We start from the raw sequence: 25,361 nt of genomic DNA, 5'->3' as shown, positions 1-25,361 counted from the left end.
GGGAGGATCATCTTCCATCCGTTTACTCTGGGCCTATGTCTCTCTTTAGAGCTGAGATGTGTTTCCTGAAGGCAGCATGCTGTTGGGTCTTGTTTTTTAATCCCTCCAGCTACACTGTGTCTTTTGATTGGCGACTTCAATCCATTTACATTTAGACTGATTATTGGTATATGATGGCTTCATACTGCCATTTTATCTCTTGTTTTTCCCTTGGTTCTATGTTGCTCTTGTTTCTCTTCCTTTGTATTTCTGAATGCCACTTCATTTCGGTGGTTTTTTGTGGAAGTTTTCCCAGTTTTCTCTTTTTTTATGAATTGTGGCTCTGTTCTAATTTTTTGTTTAGTGGTTACTGTGAGGTTTGTATAAAAATTCTCATGGATGGGGACCAGCCCAGTGGCACGGTGGTTAAGTGCACATGTTCCACTTCAGTGGCCCAGGGTTCACCAGTTCAGATCCCAGGTGCAGACATGGCACTGCTTGGCATGCTATGCTGTGGTAGGCATCCCACATATAAAGTAGAGGAAGATGGTCACGGATGTTAGCTCAGGGCCAGTCTTCCTCAGCAAAAAGAGAAAGATTGGCAGCAGTTAGCTCAGGGCTAATCTTCCTCGAAAAGAAAAAGTTCTCATGGACAAGATAGTCCATTTCCTCATAGCCTCTTATCTCCATTAGCCTAAGCAGGGCCCATCCCTTTCCTGTTCCCCTTCAGAGTTATTGTTGTCACAAGTTGTTCTGTTTTGTGTTGTGAGTTTGTGACTAAGTTGAAGTGTTTGTAGTTACTTTTGATGCTTTCCTTCCCTTTGTCTTTTAAGTTATAATTGAGTGTTTGCTTTCCTGTTCTGATAGGGAGCTGCGATGTTCTTATTTTGTCTGTCTGTCTATCTCCTTGCTCAAAGTTTTTTCTTTCATTTAGATCGTGAATTTCTGCGCCTTCAGGGTTGGTTTCTGCAGAATTGTCATTTTCCTTCTGGTATGAATCATTTTTGAAGTTTCTCATGGTGTTTGATGAGCTAATCTTTTGTGAGTGCATTTGTAGTAATATCATGTCACAGATTCCACAAGCCACCACTGGGGAGAAGCTGGAGCTGAGTTTCTGACCTCATCCCATCTTCTGGAAGTTGTGGGGGTACTATGGGTGCTTTCACTGGCCTGGAGAGTGTTGGAGCATGTGTGTAGTTAGACTGTGCTTGGTGGGCAGGGCTTCCTCACAGGGACTGAGCCAGGGTCACTCCTTGCAGCTGCAGTGGTACAGTGGGCTCCTCACCACCACCATAAAAGTGATTATGAGTGGGCTAAGGCTGTTGCCACCTCTTCCTACAGTCACCGCAGGGTGCATTCCCACTTTTAGGCTGCAGTAGTACTATGGGTGCTCACGTGGGCTGGGAATGTGCTCACCCCAATGCCTAGATCTGCCACCACTTCTTCTTACAGTATCACTGGGTGCTGTGCTTGGTGGGCATCGTTTCCTTGTGGTGACTGAGCTGGGGCCACTCCTTGGGGATGCAGTGGTGTGGCATGCTCCTCCACTGCCAGGAAAGTGATCACAAGTGCATTAAGTGCTGCTGCTGCCTCTTCCTACAGTCAACCCCATGCATATTCCCACTTTTGGGGCACAGCAGTACTAGGGGTGCTCTTGCCAGGCTGGGAAGCATTCATTCTCATGCACAGGGCTGCCAGGAAAGGGCAGGGAGTGCTCACCTATCTCCACCACTTTCCGGAGGGCAAATCAATCCACCTTCAGATGTACAGCTGTGTGGGTCTCTCAGACATCCTGTTGTGCTGTGTGAGTTTCCAACATTGATCAAGGAATGTCAATTGAGTTGCAGTTCAAAGAGGGAGAGGTAAAGGGAACAGCTCATTCTGCCATGTTGCTGACATCACTCAGACTTAAATAATTTAAAAAAATAAAATAAAATACTGTATAACTGAAATTTTCACAATGTTATAAACTAATGTGACCTCAATAAAATAATTTAAAAAAATTGTGAGGGCCAGCCCCCATGGCCTAGTGGTTAAGTTCAATGCTCTCTGCTTTGGCAGTCCCAGTTTGCTTCCCCGGTATGTACCTACACCATATGTCAGTGGCCATGCTGTGGCAGTGGCTCACATACAAAAAGAGGAAGATTGGTAACAGATGTTAGCTCAGGGAAAAGGAATGTTGGCAATAGACGTTAGCTCAGAGTGAATCTTCCTCAGGAAAAAAAATATATATATAGATATACATATAATATTGTAAGACTTTAGAGTCTGCCGAGTAAAAGGAACATTATGCCCACCCAAGGCAAGATTGATAACCACATACTGTTATAAATATGCAAGAACTCAGTGAATATTGTCCCTATGCATCTTTCTTAAGGGATCTACTAGAGAATAAGCTTCAGAAAGCCAACCATACTGTAGAGACTTTGACATAAAGTCTGGAGAAGTATTCTAGCCAATAAAGAAAGAAGGGTGATAGATTCGGAACGTCACCATTTTGCAACCTCTAATGAATGAGCGCATCTAGGAAGTGAACCTCGGTAGACGATATCATAAAAGAGAACATTAGTGCTTCCTCAAGAAAGTCCTGAACATCACCTGCTCAAAATGATCAAACTTGAATCTGACCAAAATTGTAACACTAGCTACCAAATTGAAGAGAACACAAAGGACAGAGATGTTAACCACACCACACAAATACAATCACCAAAATCAAAACAATGGGTAATATTCAAGACGGAAAAGAAAGGGAAGAAGAATCCATAGTGTAAAAGAGACCTTATGATACGTATCCAATAATCATCATGTGTGGGCCTTGTTTGGATTGTGTTTCAAATAAACTGTAAAAAAATTTAGGATAGTCAGGAAAATATGAACACTGAGTATTTGATAAAACATTAAGAAATTATTTTTATTTGTAAGTGTAATAATGGTATTGTGTTTATGTTTGTAAATTATTTTTAATAAAATATTTACAGATGAAATAATATAATGCCTGGGTTTTGCTTTAAAATAATCTGGTGACAGGGAGTAAGTAGAAATATAAATGAAAAAAGGTTGACAATGTATTAATAATTACTTAATCTGGGTGAACACTATTGTGTTTTTAATACAATATTTTTTCTCCTTTGGTATATGTTTAAAATTTTCAAGAAGTCTTTAAAAAGACATCTGGAGGGTTTACAAGCACATCCACTGTAGTACTCTACCAGTACATCATTGTAGTACTTGCATTGTGATCATGCCCTAGGAGCTATACATCTCTCAATACTGTTGAGCACATAGAGGAACTGACAAGAAAGAGTGTATGTAGATTTTCAAAGCAGCAAATCCTTTCTATACCTGCGTTTGTAACATATCTCATCTTACCCTTCATATTGCAATTCAATGGACGACTTTAGTGAAGACTAAAATTACAATGACTTCTCAAAGTGAACATTTAACAATAAGGGTACTCTTAAACAGTTAACTTTGAGCCTTAAATTATAAGCCACTAAGGTAATTGTTTCTTGTGTGTGCTTGCATGGTGGCTTACAGAAAAGAAAAACAACGCTGATGTTTGAATTATAAATTATCACTCACCTCTTTCTTATTCTCCATGTTTTCTTTCTAGATATTTCCACACAATATACTTAGGTATTCGAAGTCGACAGAGTGGGGAGAATGACAGATGGAGGTTTTACTGGAAAATGGTGTATGAGTATGCAGATGTGAGTATGCTGCATTTGCTAGCCACCTTTCTGGAAAGTGCTCCACAGCTGGTCCTGCAGCTCTGCATTATCGTACAGACTCATAGCTTACAGGCCCTCCAAGGTAAGGGCTTGCAATTTGGTTTCTGAATTTGGGGAAAGATTGACTGGCTATCCAAGGAACTGTTCTAATGCCCTTTGTTGATGCAGGCCGCCGTGCTCCCTGTTATATGTCTGCTGTTTGACATGTGAATTTGTGAATGATTCATATTTTCTTCTTCACCATCAGTTGTCATGGCTAACTTGTAGAAAGACAATTCTGTTTTGCCTTCAATCTGCCCTCTGAGTATGAAAAAATTCTTTATGATTTTACTCTTGGTCAATATGAAAAGAGATTCAACTGAGGTTTTCCAGTTTATATGATAGAGCAATTTTCAAAAATTTGAAAAAACGCAATAGCTCTCTCTGTGAAATTATATATGTTTTTTAATATTAGGGTAATCTTTACCACTTCCTTTTGACATTAAGAAACAGAGAGAGATTAAAAGGAAATGGTAAGGATTACCTTAATATTTAACAAAAAGACGGTCATATGGAAAAAATGTCAATATATAACAATATATTGTTTATATACTGTTTTATAAAATTATTATGATGATCAGGTTAATATTTTTGTGTTTTGGTTTTTTTGTTTGATAATCTCATCACTTAGACTATTCCAGTTATAACAGATCTGCCAGATGTTTCCTTAGGGCCTGCTGCTCAAACCATTTCTAGAAGCAGGAAGATTAGACAGATCAGTGGGTAGACAGGTGAATAAATGGTTGGATGGATGATGGATAGGTATTCATTTTCTAAATAGAGAGTTTCCTGGAATTTGTTAATCTTATAACTAAATAGACGTTGTTAAATGGTCAACGTATTGTAATGTGCTCCTTTTGTTTCATTCTCAGCAGAGTCTTGCTGTGACTTCCTCTATGTACCCACAAGTTACTGTCATGTTCTGGGCCATGCTCTCACTTGAGACTTGATCTCGTTGGTCTGGGGAATCTCTACAATGTCCTTACAAATTTCTATAACGAGGAGCACACTAGCTTAGGCTGAGTGCTTTAACTGGGGGGAGAGGGGGTATATTATGGAAAAGAAAGATGGAGGGTGCACTGGTAGCCAGTGACTTGTTTATTTATGAATTCCTAGCCCAACCCTGACTCCACACTAGAACAGCTTTGGGCCAAGAGGTTTGAGAAAAGGGTCAAAGAGATCCATGTGGTGTGATTCTCAACTGCTAGAAAGCAAACTGGAAGAAAGAGGAAGTGGGATGTTAGCACAGAAACAGAAGAGAAAAGCTTGCAGAAGACAATGCATAAAAATTAGCTGTGGATGACTGCGTTTAGTAGTGAAAGACCACAAGCTGCACACAGAGGTTCTGGCTTTGGTTATCTCACTACCTTGATCTGAGACCTTGTGCAAGTCACTTACTCTCTCTGGATCTTGATTTCTCAACTGTAAAGGTCACAAACTAAACTAGATGATCTCCAAACTCTTTGACAGCTCTATTCCATTTTTGCATCAATGAATGCCCAGTAAGCTTATAGGGCCAGGTGTATAAGTTAGGAAATGGTCTGTAAATAAGGATATAAATGAAATTAAAAGGTAACATCAAACTAAATCTCTGTCTAAAGATCTAGTACTATTCTCTAGAACAACTTGACAACTCCTTAGTACAGTCACACAGCTGGGAACCGTCTAGAAAAGGGAAACCCAAGCACAAAGATGGACGGTTGCAAGCCACCTTCCTGTGGTCTGAGATTACTAAGAGTCTCTACTAGTTTTCTAAAAGATTTAGAAAGTCATAGAGAAGTTTTTATCCTAAAGATAATGGAGAAAGAGGAGGAAAGGCAAGAGAGGGTCTAAGAAAATGACATCACCTTTTCAGGTGGAGAGGTTTATGTAGAGTTTAATGGGAAAAAAAGAGAGAGAGAAAAGGCAATACTTAGTCTTTATCAAGTTATTCATCCTCAACATAGGAATCAGAATTTGTGTTTTTTAGAGTTGTTGCTCTTCCGTGACACCTGGTGTCCCCACTTTATCTGCTAAGCTCAACACATTTACATGAGGTTTACTTCAGACTTTGGGAGCCACACCTTGTTGTTGGCCAAGGCAAAACTTGCTGTCAAAATCAGAAAGCCAGAGGGAAAATATGTTCTGTATTACTCCTAAATTCGTCAAAAGACAGATTGATCCAAAGATCACTACAATCAGTGCAAGCCTTTGAGCGCAAGATGAGCAATAAAACTGCTAGGTTGATCTTTTTTTTTAATTGAAATATAATTGACATACAATATACTATTAGTTTCAGGTGTACATCATAGTGATTCAATATTTGTACGTATTATGAAATGATCACCAGAATGTCTAGTTATCATCTATCACCATACAAAGTTAGTATGATGTTATTGACTATATTCCCTATGCTGTACATTACATCCCATAACTTATTAATTTTATACCTGGAAGTTTGTACCTCTTGATCCCCTCACCTATTTTGCCCGCCCCCAAACCCTTCCCTCCTCTGGTAACCACCAATTTTTTTCCTATATCTATGAGTCTGTTTCTGCTTTATTTCATTTGTTTGTTTGTTTTGATTTTTAGTTTACACATATGAGTGAAGTCATACAGTATTTGTCTTTCTCTGTCTGACTCATTGCACTTATAATACCCTCTACAGTCCATCTATGTTGCCACAAATGGCAAGGTGTCATTCTTTTTTATGGTTGAGTAATATTCCACTGTATATATACACCACATCTTCTTTATCCATTCACCTACCAATGCACACTTAGGTTGATTCCATATCTTGGCTATTGTAAATAATGCTGCAATGAAAGTAGAGGTGCATATATCGCTTTGAATTAGTGTTTTCATTTTCTTTGGATAAATACCCAGAAGTAGAACTGCCGGATTATATGGTAGTTTTATTTTTAATTTTTTGGGCAACCTCCATACTATTTTCCATCGTGGCTGCACCAGTTTACATTCCCACCAACAGCGCACGAGGGTTCCCTTGCTCCACATCCTCACTACCACTGGTTATTTTTTGCCTTTTTGATAATAGCCATTCTGATAGATGTGAGATGGCTTCTCATTGCGGTTTTGATTTGCGTTTTCCCTGATGATTTGTGATGTTGAGCATCTTTTCACGTGCCTGTTGGCCATCTGTATATCTTCTTTAGAAAAATGTCTATTTAAGTCCTCTGTCCATTTTTTAATCGAGTTGTTTGTTTTTGTGATATTGAGTTGTATAAGTTCCTTAAATATTTTGGACATTAACCCCTTATTGAATGTATGATTTGTAAATATCTTCTCCCATTCAGTAGGTTGCCTTTTTGTTTTATTGATGGTTTCCTTCACTGTTCAAAAGCTTTTTGGTTTGGTGTATGTCCCATTTGTTTATTTTTGCTTTTGTTGCCCTTGCCTAAGGAGCCTGGGGAAAAAAATATTGCTAAGACTGATGTCAAAGAGCTGGCTGCCTATGTTTTCTTCTAGGAGTTTCATGGTTTCAGGTCTTACATTCAGGTCTTTAATCCATTTTGAATTTATTTTTGTATATGGTGTAAGATAGCGGTCCAGTTTCATTCTTTTGCACATAACGGTGAATTTTCCCCAACATCAATTATTAAAGAGATTGTCTTTTCCCTACTGTATACTCTTGCCTCCTTTCTCGAAGATTAATTGACCGTGTATGCATGGGTTTATTTCTGGGCCCTCTATTCTGTTCCATTGATCTATATGTCTGTTTTTGTGTCAGTACCATACTGTTTTGACTACTACAGCTTTGTAGCATAGTTTCAAATCAGGGAACATGATGGCTTCAGCTTTGTTCTTCTATCTTTAGATTACTTTGGCTATTGGGGGGTCTTTTGTGGTTCCATACAAATTTGAGCATTCTTTGTTCTAGTTGTGTGAAAAATGCCATTGGTATTTTGATGGGGATTGCATTGAATCTGTAGATTGCTTTGGGTAGTGTGGATATTTTAACAATATTAATTCTTCCAATCCATGAACACAGTATCTCTTTCCATTTATTTGTGTCATCTTCAGTTTCTTTCATCAATGTTTTATAGCTTTCAGAGTCCAGGTCTTTCACCTCCTTGGTTAAATTTATTCTTAGTTATTTTATTCTTTTTGACACAATTATAAATGACATTGTTCTTATTGTTGCCATTTTTTAACAAGGGAGGTGGGCGGAAGGTTGTGTTGAAAGACCAAAGAGTGGAAGTACCTGACAGTAGTCAACAACAGCAACAAAACCTCCAGCAAATAAAGATCAGCTCAGACAACCCTGTCTAAATCCTTTTGCATTTTGAAGAGAAACCTACTTCAGAGACAGCTTCTACATACAATCCCCTGCTGACAGATGATCCCACTTACAAATGAACCAGCTTATAAATTAAATTCATGTGAATTACAAGAACAGAGCTTTTCTGCTCTAGCAAAAGAAAAATAAATGTGATAAAGAAACCTAGTTTGACATATATTTCTACATATTTATGGTAAAATATTCTTAGGATTTATATTTAAAGATGCAAGTTTCTGCTATGAATGTACATAATCAACGTGCAGGAAACCTGTGAAGCATTTGCAAATAGCTCTGAATTAAAATCTTTAAAATATTCTTATTTAGCAGGTAGAGAGTGGTCCTAAGTTTGCAAGTCATTTCCATATGGGACTATGTCTAAAATTACTATTTTTTTAGGATAGAAAGAAAATTGCTTTTTTAACCGAATTTCAACCATCTATTACTCTCTGAAGGACATTCTTTTAAAAACAATAAGAAAATCAGACAAGAAATATGACATTTTAAAATATTTAAAACTAAAAATTGTGTTCTCCTTATGGAAGTTGGTGTAGCCCTAAAACACCAATAGCTGTGAAAATCCTTTCTCAACTCTGCTTTCTTAGTGAATAATTAAGTCAGAGATACCTCACCGTGCTGCAGGCTGACAGGCCCAATGGAGAACTGTTTAAGCAGAACCTAAGTGTTTCTCAGTCTGTACTGTCCCCAGAAGGACAGTTTGGCTCCTGTTCTGAGACCAGGAATCAGAGCAGAGTGGAAACCTAAACGTGAACATCCAGTTCTTTTCACTCCACACTGTTGCCTTAGACATGACTGCTGCTCTGCATTGGATCTGGAATTTCCCTAGGAACATCCATCTCTGGAATATGAGAAATACTCAAGGAGTTCCAGCTGCACACGCATAGCCAAGATGGCAGCTGGTAGATAAGACGGTGCATAGTACAGCACCCTGTAGAGAGTTCACTGTTTACACTTGTTACGATTTTCGAATCCAATCCCATATCCCCACCAGAAGAGAGAGAGAGAGAAAGGCAGGAAGGAAAGAGGGATGGAGGGAGAGAGGGAGGAAGAAAGACTGCCCAGTAAGCAGAGATGGGCAATGGCATTCCTATTAGTCTCCATGTAGAGGACACTGTTCTCAGTGTTAAAGATGTAAGATGTGGTCCAGGGCCTGTCAGTTCTATTTTCAACATCTCAAACTCATCCTAGACTTTTGATTCTATCTAAATCGTGCCAGCAAAGGTAGAAGGTAAACTGTCTACCTTCTGTAGACAGAAATTACCCTACCCAACATTTTGGATGATCTGGAGAAACAGTAAAATGAGTGGGCTGGGCTAGAGGGTCTCTAAAATCACTTAGTTTGGTGAGTGTGATTTCTGAATGCTCAGTTTGGGTTGTGCAGACCTGGCTTCCCATAGTTGGCAGAGAAGATAGTGGTTCACATACAAAGAACTCTCCACAGGCCTTCCCAAGGAACATAGCACGGCTCACTGCCACATTCCATGTGTGCTCCATGGAGCAGCCTAGGAAATGCTGTGCAGGATCATGGCACACCACATAACCTTCACAATGAATGTATATAAACCACAGCCCAGGCTGCCTGCTCTGACAGCCAGGTGTACATGCTCACGCAGTGGAGCCATCATGCAGAAACAATGCTTCCTTGTAAGGAACCATCTAAGTAAAACAAAAGAAATCGAGACTTCACTTGATGCAAGTGGTTCCCAATCTACTAACCCAATTGTTTCCACTTTTTCCAGATGGCTTCAGTTCTTCATTTCCAATCTCCAACTTTACTTGTCATTACTGGAAAATCTCACTTTACACTCTCAGTGTATTTAGCTGTGATGTGCAGATTGAATTAGGAACCAATGCTCTCCCACAGGCCATGTGCCCAAGAAAGCTTTGCTGAACAGGGTAAAAACACCTAAACCAACTTCGATTCTGATTTTTCATATCCAAAATCCTAATGTGTTGCCCCTTTTACCAACAGTATATACCGACTACTTCACGAAAGGAAGGGAGGAAAGGGGACCGGAAGAAGTTTTAATTATTCTTTTCCTGTCTTGCCTCCCATGAGACTACTGGGAAATTCAGAAGTTAAGGGGTTGTCCTCAAACAGCAGCAAATTCTGTCCCCAGTTAACCAGGGTAACTAAGACCTCCTTGAAGTGTGAAAGACACCTCATTCGTCATATTCTGATGAGGACTTTCAAGACCTAAATCATTGAATTTCAAGTGCTCAACTTCATAGTAAAGCAGGTAGAGCCGTGCACAGCTGCCTTTAAGTGGCTCAGGCTAGAGAAGAACCCAGCAACCCCCAGGCCCAGGTCCTTCCTCCACCAGATCCCTTGTCTCTGCGTATGCCTGTCTCCACCTCTGCATTTCTGCAGGGAGGAGCAGCACAGGCGAGACTGCCAGGCTGGGAGTGGGACTGTGTCCTGCGTCCCTCTAGGTCTGTCTACTTCGTTGCTATTTTTGTTAGTTAATCAACACATTTATCGAATGTCTATTGTGTGCATGATGGTGTGTGAAGCTCTGCAAAATTTATCCTAAAAAACTTTCCTTTTTTAAAAAGTTTATAATTATAAACATTATAAACAACATGACAAAACATATTTAGAAACACCTAATTTATGTGAGTATATTCCAGAATGAGCTGTTCCATTTTCTAGATGGGATGATATAGAATGAAAGGAGCTCTTAGAGCATACTTAACTCACCCTCTCTGTCTAAGGGGCCAAACAGCCTCTACTTGAGCCCATTGTTCCTACGAGGCAGTTCTGATGGACTCACAGACTCTGTGGTGGAAGGGACCTTAAAGGACATCTAGCCCATCACTCTCACTGACACGTGATTCTCTGATCACTTCCCTGCATTCAACCTCAGGGTCCACCATCTCACCAGGGAGGTGCTCATTATCATAAGATGGATACGGTAAAAGCTCTTCCAAAAATACTGTATTTTTACAATTTCTACATATTTGGAATTTTTGATATATCAACTTTTTATTCTCTATTACATCTGCTGTTAAATATAAAATAGAAAACACAATTATGCACAAAGGAGAAAATAAAAATTACCTTCCTACCACTCAGAAATAATAAAAATCCTGCCACTAAGAAATAATTAGTGATTATATTTTACTGCTTATCTTTACAGACTTCTTTCATGTTTTAATATTTATTACATTAAAATATGGATGCTATTTTGTAACCTCCTTTTTTTGACAACACATCATGAGCATACATCTGTGACAATATATGTAATTCCATATCATTTCTAAGGACTGCTTTATATAACAACATATGGATTATCTCTTTCTTTTCCATTAAGTCCCTGTTTTTGAAATCCTAAGTTATTATCTATATTTGCTATGATAAATAATCCTATGATAAACACATTGAGAACTAAACCTTTGCAGATAGCCTTAATTATTTCTCAAAGATAAGTACCCAAAAATGAAATTGCTAGATTCAAGGACAAGCAGGATTTGAAGGCTTTTGATACATTATGTCAAATTGGCAATTTTAAAGTACATTTCTTAAGAAGAATACCGCAATGTCTCAGGTTTCTGATCTAAATGCACAAAAAGTCAGTGAGGACAACAAATGTGACCAGGACTAAGAATGGGGCAAATGTCCTAAGACTTGGGAAAGAGCTCTCAATAGTGCCCATGTAAATATGAAGGTCTTAATTCCAAGAAGTGTCCTAATTTCTTCCCTTGTTACTTCGTTGTATCCACTTTTATAAACTTTATTAAATCTATTTTATTAAGCAGCTGCAGTTCATTATTGATGAAACAAAACTTCAAGAAAAGCTTCATCAGAGACTTTTGATTTGAACCAAAATTGTAAGGAAAGCAGACATAAGTTCCTCAAAACTATTGACAAAAATCTGACCAAAGAAAACTTGTAAAAAGCTAAACCATACAAAAATTATGAAACAGTAGCCTCTACATTGAACAGTTTGTGATTTCTTTCAACTTTATAAATATACTAAATTTATCTAATAGCATTTAGTGCAAAGCCCTGCCAGGGATAAAACAAAGACAACATGTCCTCCCTTCCAGGTTGGACAAATTCAGTAGAGGCTGCACAAACAAGGGTGATGCCAGTGATGACTTTAACACTCAAAGACTATTAGACATCCTTCCTGGCAGCGTGGAACCACCACACTTGGCACATAGTAGGCAATCAATGGATATTTGTTGAATAAAAAGAAGAAGGAATGCTTGCTATGTGACAAAGCCCTATGCTAGGTGTGATTGATACAAAACAAATGGCATAGCCCCTGCTCTCAAAGAATTCAATCTAATGGAAAAGAAGACCAAAAAATTACTATAACTCAATGTGCTATGTCCTATCGGTGGCCATGTTACAGCCCTTTGGTGGCACAGAGTGATCTCTTATGGAAAAAGATACAGAGGATATAGAAATGCTGTGCTATCCTCGTTTGAAAGAGGAGACATCAGAGAATGTTGGAAGAAACAGGGAAGTTTCCATGAAAAAGGGGGCCTTTGAGCTGGGTCACAAATGATGCCTAACATTTTGTCATGTTGTATAAAGAAAATACAGCAACATGAAAAAAACAGAAGGGGGAGGTCATTAGTTTGGTCCACGCCCATGTCTGCTCAGCAGTACTGGTGTTAATAGTCTCCTCAAAGCAATGGGATTGTGGGTGTTATTTTATAGCACATAATTAGATTTATTCCTCACACTTGAAAGATCTCTCTAGTAGCAGGGTGAAGCCCTGCATGTATGCTTTAAAAGAAGCACAACTTATTTTCCTATATTTCCTACTTTTCTTTTTGCGTTGTTCACTACTTTGGATTATCAGTTTGTAAATCAATAAAATAGCAAATCACCAGTCTGCTTAATCAATATATATATGGAGTTGAGTTTTACAGACACCACCATCAACAATGTTATAAGGAGAGACTTACAGAACTGATGTGATGGTTTGGCCACATTGCTCCACTCTATTGAAAAGTATTAGCAGAATAAATGATGAGTGGCCGGGGGTAATGATATTATTGATCTCTTTATTTCACATTCAATAGCCTCTGAGTCATGGTACCACCCCAATTTATACTTAGAAGAACAGAGAGAAGCTTCATTTGTTTATCATTGATTCAAGTGCTTGAAATCAGCTCTGTATGGTGTATCAGCCCTCAGCACAGCTGCGAATAGTTTTGAATTTGAATCATTTTGAGCATAATATGAAATAAGGGCCTGACTATTTTTAGATTCTACTTAATTATCTCCAATAATCAAGCACAAATCTTGGAACTTTTCACTCAGTATTCCTTCTTTCTCCCTCTCTCTGCTTCCACGTGAGATGTTAGTGAGCGCAGAAGCATGTTCAGGCATAGGGTGATACACTAGGTTATGCGTGGGGGTGAAGAGATGATGTGATTAATTGTACACGCACAGCTATGTATGAAAGAAGAGACCTGGTGAAAAGGTGCAGAGTGGTCAGTACAACGCTGTTTGGAAGAGAGAGGCCAACATAAATAAAGGGCTATCTGCAGTGAAGAGTGTTCCCAGACACTCACTGTCCTCTGCCTTTCTCATGCTTCTTTGTTTGCCAACCTCCAACCTCCCCAAATTTCAGTAGTTTCAGCACTTCATACCTTCAAGGAAGCAAAAGCCCACATTTATTTTCCATTTACCTGACCTTTAGCCCAAACTTAGAGCAGATATTTACTTTGACTGAATATCAACATACTGTATGTAGGGGAGAAAAAAATTTTCCCACCCTTCTAGGTTCTTTTGGCTGGTCTGTTATTTGAATTGACATCAGACAGATTAATAGGAGAAAAACAAATTTAATTTCATATGTACAGGAGCCCCAAAGATATGGGACTCAAGGGCAAGTCAGGCAATTGAGCCTTATATACCATCCTGAGTTAAGGAATGGTATAAGGGCCTGGGACTTCAAAGGGGAGAGGGTTAATTCACAGGACAATATGAAAAGCAGATGTTTGATAATTAGATGTTTGCCCTGCCATACAGATAGGCCTCTCAGATAAAAAATTATCTCTGGTAATAGCTCTCTTTCTGGGCCAGGCCCTCTATCTAAATTTTTTTAAGCAGCTAAGAGAGAGGTAAAAGTTTTTCTTGAGTCTGCTGGGTCTTGATTGCCTTCAGCTCAAAATGATCCACGTGCCAAAGTGGCACATTTTGGGGTCACATGTTCTGCTCCCCCTCACTATAATTATTATTTCTAAACACTAAAAATAACTGCTATGAATAGTAATCAAAATGCTCTCTGAGCAGGGAGAAGGTGAGGTCAGCTTATTAAAAAATTCAAAAGTGGTTTACTACGGCATTTTCCCAAATAGCTTTTTTTCTAGGAAGCTATAGACAGTTACATGAGCAGGATTTTCTAACCCAATTCTGATTGGGGGCGGGGGGCGGTGGATGAGGGAAGCTCCCACAACCACTCAAACAGTTTTCACTATCAAACCTCTTCTCTACAGACAAACTTTTGCCGTCATAAAGTGTACATTCCAGTTTAGAAACATATTTTGCATTTATTTAGCAGATTGGAGTTAGATTGAGTTTTAAAGAATTCCTTAGACATGTAAGCTAATATTTTCTTGATGACTTAGAGGGAATAAAGAACTGGGATCATTTCCTGTTGAATGATTCAAGGAAGGCTTCTTTTTAAAAATGTACTGCTCATGCATAGGAGCGTATATATATATGCAATAGAGATCCAGAGCTCTGCGTACAGTCAAGCCAGATGCAAGCAGGAGGAAAAAGGAGCAACAGATTCAATTGGTATGTAAACGTTCCTTAGTATAAAACCACATGGAGATTCACTCCTCAAAGCTCACAATGAGCCACTGATTGCAGAAGGACAGGGCCTGCTGAGTGCTGCCTGCCTAAGGTTTTGTCAGCACTTTCACTGTGATCCTAAATTTCCACAGCTTTCCACTCAGCTGTAGAAAAAGTCAGAGAGTCTGTGAGACTAATGAGACTCCAAAACTCCAAAACTTTGTAAACTTCCATGATATTATCAATTCAAACACTTGGACAATTCTATAGGAAATGAAGGTCTCCAGTGTAGAGTTGAAATGTGGGAGTTTCCAGTGAGCAACCTTCTGTGAAGGCAGCCACTTCCAGATTTTTGTTAGCTAAAACATTGAGTTAAAATTCAAATTTTAAAAATCTAAAACACATCTCCTATGATGTAAACAGGAAACAAATATTTTTAATATAGACTTTTAGAATAAATGACTGAGTAAATAAATGAGCAGATATTAAAAAATCACAAATTTAAAAAGTCAACATAGAAAAGTGAAGCAGCTACAAAAACCATTTAAATTAAATTGCATTTTTGAAATATTTTATGAACACCCAAGGAGATGTTTATTTCAAATTCAAGGATGCTAGGGAATTTCATGAAAGAGGGAGTATTGGACTTTAAAAAATGAGTGAAATGATTTTGAGTGTAGAAATTCTTGGGAGACAGATGTGCTGAGCCCTGAGGAGAAAGTCAGAGCACGAGGCACATGTGTTGTAACGCTGTCAACTCCCGGAAACAGAAGGAGAATAACATGAACTTGATCCTGAAGCTTGAGGGTCACGAAAAATCGCTCTTTGTTCTTAAGGTCCAGCAACCCATCTCTCAACAGTAGGCTGCAGTGTCTTAATTAGGACCTGAGGGAAATCTTCATTAATTATTACATTATTTACTAAATAAAATTTATTGAGTACCTATCCATGAGAGGCACTGATTTGGATACTAGAAACATGAAGATAACTAAGACCATTTACCCCTGCAGAGCTTCCAGCCTGGTAATGATGAACAACAAATGAACAACTAAGCACAAAGCCTGCCATGGGTACTGTAATAGGAGTAGACCCAGAGGAGAGTGGACCTGAAGAATAAAGTGATACACTCCACCTGGAAAGGATGGGGAAGTTTTCATAAGCACTCTCGCTTGAGCTAAGTTGAAAGTTCAAGCAGTAAAAATAGAAGAAATCACCTAGAAAGAGATCAATGGAGGCCAAGAACAAAACCCTGGGAGGCAGCACCTTTTAAGAGTCTGGAATGGGAGAAGAGTCAGTGAGGCAGAAGGAAGTAAGAGAGAGGTGGGAAGGTCAGAAGAGCACAGTGATACGGTAGGCAAGGCAGGTGTTTCAAAGGAAATGCCCATGAGAGGCCTGTCAAGATGAGAACCGAACAGTCTGTTAAATTTTACACTTATGACATCACTGTGACACACACAAGAACATTTCAGTGCAAAGCATGGGAAAGAAGTAAAGAATGCAAATCAGAAGAGAAGAAACAGTGGTAGCAATGGTAGAATTTCTAGACTGCGTATAAGGGGAGAATAAAATTTGTGAAGTGGCTAAGAACACAAATTGCAGGATAGTGACATAGACCTAAGACTGTGGTGAAGGAACCATTAAAGGGTAGACTTGAGAAGCAGAGCAAAAGCAAGATCTTTCTCTAATCCAGCTTCTGCCCCACTACCCTAGTAGTTAACAAAGGTTAGTGTGAGTTGACAAAGTTGACACCACTAGTAACAGGTGGAGCTAGTACCACAGCCCAAGATTCCAGGCTCCATCTCTCGGTAAAGGACCTCAACGTGGAGAAATTCTGTCACGAATGATCTTTTATATTTTCACTCACCTTGTAGCCTTGAGTGTGCTACTTACCCACCCTGAGCATTAGCTTCTCTGACTGGAAGATAATTTAACAGTCTAAATTGCAGTGTTGTGTTAGAATGAAATAAAATGAACGATGTAAAGAACCTAAACCTTCTGTCTGGCAGGAGGCTGCTCAGTAGTCCACCTGTGTCGTTTTCTTGCTTCTGTCCTTCCTGTCGCAAATGGAAGCGGAAGGGCATCCTCAGCATGTTTCTAAATTTACTATGAAATGAGGCTTCATCATTCACAGTTTATTTCTTTTTTCAATGGATGTCGACCAGTTTGAACTCATTTTACCAAACCTTGAAGCTAAATGTTAACTTGCTCTCCCCCAAGAGTTCTGTGTCTGGCCTTACGTTTCTCATGCCCTCCAGAGCCAATGCCGACTGCGTTTATTGTGCTCTAGTCTCTTAAACTCAGAGTTGTCCCAGAGGGTTTTGAAACCTCAGAAATCTTCCAGCAAATTCCACTTAGGCTTTGCTCTGTCCACTGACCTATACTTTTGGCATGAAATACTTTTAGCCTTGATTCTTTTGAAAGGATGTACATTTATGGGTGGGGGAAAAGTTAAGCATTTTCTTTAAATTTTCTAAGCACATCATCTTGACTCCGTTAGACATCAAAACTAACCTTTTTCCCACAAACTCGTTAGCCTTCACATCCTAAGTGTTGAGATATTTTCTACAGTCCTAGGAAAGTATAGGACTCCTAAAATTGGTGGTGATGTCTTCTTCATTTTCTTAATAGACTTTATTTTCTAGAGCAGTTTTAGATTCACAGCAAAATTGAGGGAAATGTACAGAGATTTCCTCTATACCTTCTGCCCCCAAACATGCACAGCCTCCCCTGTTATCAACATCCTCCACTAGAGTGGTACATTTGTTACCATGGATCAATCTACACTGACACATCACAATCATCCAAAGTCCATAGTCACCTAAGGTTTACTCTTGGTGCTGTACATTCTATGGGTTTGGAGAAATGTATAATGACATGTATCCATCATTATAATATCATACAGAGTATTTTCACTGCCCTAAAAATCCTCTGTGCTCCCTCTATTCATCTCTCCCTCCCCCAACCCCTGGCAAACACTGATCTTTTTACTGTCTCCATAGTTTTGCCTTTCCCAGATGTCATATAGTTGGAATTCTACAGTATGTAGCCTTTTCAGATTGGCTTCTTTCACTTAGTCATATACATTTAAGGTTCCTCAATGTCTTTTCATGCCTTGATAGCTCATTGCTTTTAGCACTGAATAATATCCCATTGCCTAGATGTACCACAGTTTATTTATCCATTCGCCTCCTGAATGACATCTTGGTTGCTCCCAAGTTTTGGCAATTATGAATAAAGCTGCTATAAATGTCCATGTGCAGGTTTTTATGTGGACATAACTTTTCAGTTCCCTTGGGTAAATACTAAGGGATGCAGTAGCTGGATTATATGGTAAGAGGATGTTTAGTTTTGTAAGAAACCACCAAACTGTCCTCCAGGGTGGCTGTACCATTTTGCATTCCCACCAGCAATGAATTAAAGTTCCTCACCAGCATTTGATGTTGTCGTTGTTTTGGATTTGGGATTTCTAATAAGTGTGTAGTAGTACTGCATTGTTGTTTTAATTTGCATTTCCTTGATGACACATGCTGTGGAACATCTTTTCGTATGCTTGTTACCATCTGTGTATCTTCTTTGGCGAGGTATCTGTTAAGGTCTTGGGCCCATTTTTAGTTCGGTTGTTTATTTTCTTATTGTTGAGTTTTAAGAGTTCTTTGTATATTTTGGATGATAGTCCTTTATCAGATATGTCTTTTGAAAATATTTTCTCCTGGTCTGTGGCTTGTTATTTTGTCCTCTTGACAATGTTTTTCACAGAGCAGAAGTTTTTCATTTTAATGAAGTCCAGCTTATCCATTATTTCTTTCATGGATCACGCCTTTAGTGTTTCATCTAAAAAGTCATCGCCCTACCCAAGATCACCTAAATTTTCTCCTATGTTATCTTCTAGGAGTTTTATAGTTTTGCATTTTACATTTAGGTCTGTGATCCATTTTCAGTTAATTTTTGTGTAAGTTATAAAGTCTGTGTCTAGATTCTTCTTCTTCTTTTTTTTTTTTTGCATGTGGCTATCCAATTTTTACAGCACCGTTTGTTGGAAAGGCTATCTTTTCTTCATTGCCTTTGCTCCTCTCTCAAAGATCAGTTGATTATATTCATGTAGGTCTGTTTCTGGACTCTCTATTTGTACCATTGATCTCTATGTCAACTTTTCACCAATACCACATTGTCTTGATTACTGTAGCTTTATAGTAAGTCTGGAAGTTTGGTAGTGTCCGTCCTCCAACTTTGATTTTCTCCTTCCATAGTATATTGGCTATCCTGGGTCTTTTGCCTCTCCATATAAACTTTAGAATTAGTTTATCGATATTCACCAGATTAGTTTCTGGGATTTTGATTGAGATTGCATTGAATCTATAGATCAAGCTGGGAAGAATTGACATCTTGGCAATATTGAGTCTTCCTATCCAAGAACATGGAATATCTCTGCATTTATTTAGTTCTTTGATTTTTCATCAGAGTTTTATAATTTTCCCCATATGGGTCTTGTACATATTTTGTTAGATTTATACCTAGTGTTTCATTTTTGGGAGTGCTAATGTAAATGGTATTGTGTTTTTAATTTCAAATCCCACTTGTTCATTGCTGGTTTATAAGGAAGTGATTGAGTTTCTATATTAACCTTGTATCCTGCAACCTTTCTATAATCACTTATTAGATCCAGGAGTTTTTTCTTGATTCTTTCAGATTTTCTACGTAGACAACCATGTTATCTGTGAATAAAGATAGTTTTATTTCTTCTTTCCTGATCTGTACCCCTTTTATTTCCTTCCCTGCCATATCTTCTTGATTTTAGAGGCAGTCTGAGTTCAGTGAACAGCATTAGTCCAATAAATGAATCATCATAAGTGATTATATTTCTTTCCAGTTTCTCATCTTTCACCCTTATCTCTGTCTCCCTCTGTCTTGGTCTCTGACTCTCTGTCTCTGTCTCTCTCTGTCTCCAACTCTCTCTCTCTCTCCCTCTCTCTCTCTCTCTCTGTCTTCTCTCTCTCTTTCTCACACACACACACACAGAAAAACAAATGTATCTGAGGCTACAGGTACAGACTACTTCTCAAACTATAACACAATGTTTGAAAGTCATAATGCCTAATGACAATGGCACTTGCCCCCCACCTCCACCACTACCCAGAGAATGAGAGAGAGAGAGATGTAGGCTGCCTCCTAAAGGAGCACAATGGAGAGAATGTTCAGAATCAAAAAACTTTGTTATGAATCTTGGCTTCACCACTTAATAATTTTGACCTATGCCACATTTCACTAGCTCTCTGCATCTGTTTCTTCATCAGAGGAGTAGGGAAGTAGACCCTACTTTATAGGGCAGGCATGTGGAAGAATTTTCTGAGACAATGTGAGGGGCAAATGCCCTGTATCATATCGGGTATATGGCAGGTACTAAAGAAGTGCCCTCTTCCATGGGGAGTATTTAACTCTGATGAGTCAGTACAGACAACAAAAAGCAGACCATTTATAACCAAGGTATTAACATTACCACCAAGACAGTCCCACCAAATAAACTCGGGGAATTATGAATACATCACTGCTTTTTCCCTCAAGGAAAGAAGAAAGGAAGAAAAAGGGGAAAACTCAACAACCTATTATATCAAAAGTCAAAAAAGAAAAAACCCACCAGAACTCTGTGAGTTTATTTTGCCTTCCTGGCTTGATGTTGCCTTAATTTTTCACTTACTTGATGCTTATAGGGACATCTACATGCTGCACCTGCACCTCATGGATACGGCAAAAAAATATGAAACAGTAATCTGCTCTTATCAGACCCCAGAATGGCACTTCTGGAAACACTAATTAGATTTTCTTCAGCCTTTCTTAATTTAGTGAGTTCTAGGAGAAGATCACACCTCTCCTAACACTTGTAAAGAGAATTTTTGTGCAAGATTGTGTGCAAGTAATACCTGCTCGATGCTCGAGGAAACATGTTGCCATGGTACCAATCAGATTTTGTCTTCATCAGGGTATAGAAATTAAAACTGACAACATTTAAGTGTAACTGTTTTTGTTTGTCTCCGTAAGCAGTGTTAGTGCTTGGAGAGAGACGAGGTCTGGTTTTGCTGTTGTTGTTTTTTGGTTTTGAAACAATAGTACATTAAAATAAGTAGGATACAAAATAGTGCAACTAGTTTAGAGAAACAAAGAATCCCCCAAAGGAGCTCATTATTCTTATAAATTTACATTATCAAAGGATGTGGAAATGCCAAGAAGTAAGTTCTTAATGGTCAGAAGCTGCGGTGTCATCTCAGAGCCAAAGAGAGAGAGTCGTTGACTAATGGGGTGCAAGTGCAAGATTGATCTGGAAGCCTAATTGGCTATTTTTATGGCCTTAAAATTCTGATCTTATATTAGAGCTATAAAATATCCATTGTGCTTCGGGGAACAGCTGTGCATTTGGTTCTCATAATAAAAGAAATATTACAAATCAAGAGAGGTAGCCTGCTATGGAGGAAAACAAGAGAATGATTAACTTGAAATCAGGAAAATGGTTGCCCATGGGGATGAGGAGGAGGGAGGAAGGGATTTCACAGACATCAGTAATATTCAGTTTCTTAACTTGAAGGGTATTTTATTGTTCCTCTGGGAACTCTACATAGGCACTGAATGCACTCACAATAAAAATTTACTTAAAGAGGTAAAGAGAGAGAGGATAGAATATGGCAAGTAGATGGACCTGGGGTAGTGCATTCAAGTCTTGACTCTACTACTAACTAGCTAAGTGATTATATATCACATTGGCTGGGACTCAGTTTTCTCATCTGTAAAATAAACATGCTACATGGTCATTTTATTCCCTTCCAGCTTGAAAACTATCCAACTCTATGCTTATCACATGGAATACAATATTGCTGAATTGATCATGTTGGGGAAATACCATCTTTTCCTTGTGCAAAAACAAAAAATCCTATGGTTACCATCCACCCCAATTTGACTAGCAGAGTAAGTTACTCTCTTACCCCAGGTCAGCCCCTTTAAATCACTCTACTATTCATTGAGTAGAATTTTTGGGATTCTTTATAGGGCAAGATTATATGAAGTCAGTGATGGAGCCTACAGTGTGGGAATCAGAGGTCCCATCTCGTGCCAACACTCCACACTTCTCCCTCTGCCTGTCAATTCACCTTGTCATTCAGAGCTTCTCTGAATGTAAAATAGCAATATACTGAATTCGAGAGGCATCTAATTATTTCATGTCCATTGAATGCTATTGGTTGCTTCATATTTTCCCCAAAATTACCAAGAAATAACTATGTTTTTCAGGGCTGGGGTAATCACCATACCAATTGGGTTTCAAGGAAATGATTCCTTTCGGTTTGCAGACTCAAGAAGACAGAAACATCCTCTTTCCTTATTCTTTCCACAAGTGTTAATAGAGTGCCTACTGTGGGCCAAGTCCTGTGATGGCTGCCGATTCCTACTTAATTTCTCAGAGCACAGACAGGGGATGTGATTATCACAAATGTGCTCTGGGGCACTGTAGCAAATTTGCCAGGCACTGGTGTTCACTCACACTCATTTGGATTTGTATGTCAAATGAGAATAGATAGATTTGGGCTGCTGTCTTCCACCTCTGGTTTCGTTTCAGGCTCCAATGTCAATCAAATCAGAATGCACTTTTGTTGGCTCTGACCCGCTGCTTGGCCTCCATCCTGAGAACAATGCCCCGCCTCAAATCCCGTGGGGCTTCCTGGGCAAAACTCTGGAAGAGGCCTCAGGAGAACCCACTGCCTGGGCTCTGAAAACTGGGCAAATGTCTTAACCACTTGGAGGCTCAATCTATTCCCTCTGAAATGGGGAACTACCTCAAGTGTTATAATGGACCCTGGGAGCACTTCTTATGTCATACAGCATATAAGGCACTGAGCTCAATAAGGCTTGGCACTTAATATTAACTCAAAAAAAATTATATGTGCTTCCTCTTGCTGTTCTAACTAATGTAATTAAATACACAGTCATGTTTCAGTGGGAAAGCTTCTGTTCTCAGAAGAACTGCCTGCTGCCTTCCTGCTCTGTTGATTCTGATGAGAGACTAGCCGAGGGAATCTGGCAGCATCCAATTCTCTCAAATATGTCCAAGCATCCTTAAGGAGTAATCAAATTTAAGCACATGTTTACATTAAGGGGGATGATGCTGGACAGCAAATGTGTCGTGACATCTTAGGAAGCAAGATTGAAAGACCAATATGCTCGAGAGGCTGCTGTGAAGGCGATTTGGCCACTTCCCTGACCCAGCCCCCTTCAATAAGAGCTTAGTGTGGGATTAATAAGAAAAGTTTGCAAAATGTCTATGATAACATGTAAAAGAGTACATGCCATTCCTATAATAATGAAAATTATCAAGAAAAAACATTCATTCTAAATGTTGAAAGAAAAGGAAACTCCTCAGGAAATTAACTCTGAGTTCTGTGACATTCTTCTCCTTATGCAAACATCCAGATAATGACAAAATACACAATTTAGGTAAACTTTCACTGCCGTGATTTTCTCATTTCATTTATTCCCAGTAATTTTTATGTTGTCAATTTATTAAGAGAACTAGTAAGTGATTTCCTGTGGGACACCATGTCGCATTTAAAGCCGCATGAGACATAAAACAGAGAAGCTGAGCTTTCCCACTAAGTCACCAAAAGGAGAACCCAGCTCTCTAACACTACCATGTGCTTCCAGGACCCCCCTCGACTGATTGTACAGATGAATCTTTGGAATCTCTAGTGACTGCTCTGTGATTGTTTATTCATATAGTGGGTCCTCAACAGAATACTGCAGAGGTGATGTACGCATTCAGTGAAAGAATCAAACGAGGTCATCTCTAAACTAAGATTCAAAATCAGTAAAATCACGTTTGTTTCAGCCAAGAAATGCTTTACTACTACTCTGTTCATCTCTTTTTGCGAATCTAACATTAAGGTAACAATTATCCTTTAAACCCACTTCACACCTAAAATGAAATTAAAGGCTCATCCCATACAAGAGACTTGGCAATATATGTAGTACATATAGTTAACAATAAAGCCAGATATTTAAAAACCTGGATTTATTAAATATGTGTGGAAAAAGGTGATTATTTTCATTTCAAGAATAAGAAATTAAAATTACTCTGAATATGATGAATTTCAGATCTCAGCTTTCATATTTTATCATGTTATTAATTGGTTCCAAATTTTTTTCCTTTGCCTCTTTCTCCTGAGAAATATTTTATTTTTGTTGCCAAGGGAAAGCAAAATACTTTAGAATCAATAATGAGGTGCCAATTTCCAAACATGACTTTTTTGTAGATTTTTAATAGGTTTTTAAATTAAGTAGAAGGTCCCAGTGATAAACATTTATATGACAGCATTTCATCAAAGCACTTCAACCTCTTTCACGCCTCTTCCTCTCCCCACAGGTGGAGTGTCGTCCATTCCCATTTTCCAAATGGGGAGCTGAGATGCAAAAGGTTAAACACTAGGACTAAGAGGAGAGAACAAATCAGGGTCAGAAAGAGACCTGAGTCTTGTCTTCCAGTTATTTTGTGTTTCTACTATAAAGCTCCTCAAAAAAATTTAATGTTATGCACATTCTAAATATTACTATTAAAGAAAAGATCTATTCTTTAAATCTTTATAACATTATAATTGGATACGCCTTTGTCAACTTTTCTCATGCTAAATGGCCAAGAAAGGCAATAATTATTTTTCTATGCTGAGGTTTGATATTTTAGTAGAAGAACTCAAAGTATGACTTGTACTTAACTTTAGTCCAACAGGAATTTGCAGTAATGAATAAAAGTGGTCACTGACCTGGAACAAGATCACTTTGGACATGACACTATTACACAAAGTGGTAACATTTATTTTCAGATAACCACTTTTTAAAAGTAGTTGTGAATATATTTCACAGAATAAAATGCCAGCTACAAGGTTTAGAGAAGCAGAATAAAATATGATGTTGAGTTACTGGGGAGTGATGTCTTTTGGCTGATATGGCTGAGGTGGTTTGTTTTAGAGTTTATAGCAATAAAGGTAATCAGGTGATTCTTAATGTTGCCAAGAGTACTGCAGTGGAGCCATTAAAGGAAGGAGAAAGCGAGGGCATTTGGAAGGTCAGAACTTCGATTCTAGAAATTTCAATTAGGTCTTGGTTCCGCTGACTCTAATAGCATCCTAAAGGTGGAAGACTAGTTTGTAAAGATTTGTGTTTGTACGGAAGGTTGGGTGAGTTCCCAATTAATGCCAAGCTTCATCAGCTTGTATTCTGGAGGGAAGTTCCATTATTAACGCTCGCTATCTTTTTAGCATCTTTTTTGGTAGCACTCAGGATTTTAGGGACATGGTCTCATTTTCCCAAAATATTCAGGTGGATAGGCTGAATGGTGAGGAGAGTCGGAGGCATAAGTGGATAAGGCACAGACCAGGGCCAAGACTGAGTGAGGAGACGAATGTGCAACAGCTCAAACCTAAAGAGACTGGAAGAGCTGGAAAAGCACTGCGATCACTCAGCCTTCAATCTCCCTAATCTCAGCTCTGGCCTGAAGAGGGTTTCTACATAGCTCAAGTCTTTT

At 38.7% G+C, this 25,361-nt stretch overlaps 1 protein-coding gene across 6 annotated transcripts in view; it reads left to right on the top strand.

Annotated features, from left to right (window-relative positions):
* The window catches only part of XKR4 (XK related 4), a 423,291-nt gene that overhangs the window by 252,099 nt on the left and 145,831 nt on the right, over nucleotides 1-25,361 (top strand). For all 6 annotated transcript variants that reach the window (XR_011543065.1, XR_011543063.1, XR_011543064.1 and 3 more), the window contains exon 2: nucleotides 3,593-3,792. Coding sequence is in view for 1 of the 6 variants with exons in the window: in XM_070630604.1 (XP_070486705.1) it covers nucleotides 3,593-3,792 (200 nt within the window). In the remaining 5 variants the exon portion in view is untranslated. The remainder of the gene's footprint in view (nucleotides 1-3,592; nucleotides 3,793-25,361) is intronic.

This window comes from Equus przewalskii, chromosome 8 (assembly GCF_037783145.1).
Source record: "Equus przewalskii isolate Varuska chromosome 8, EquPr2, whole genome shotgun sequence".
Taxonomy (NCBI): Eukaryota; Metazoa; Chordata; class Mammalia; order Perissodactyla; family Equidae; genus Equus; species Equus przewalskii.
Note: the sequence above shows the minus strand (reverse complement) of the source record. Positions and strands in the feature narration are given on the sequence as shown.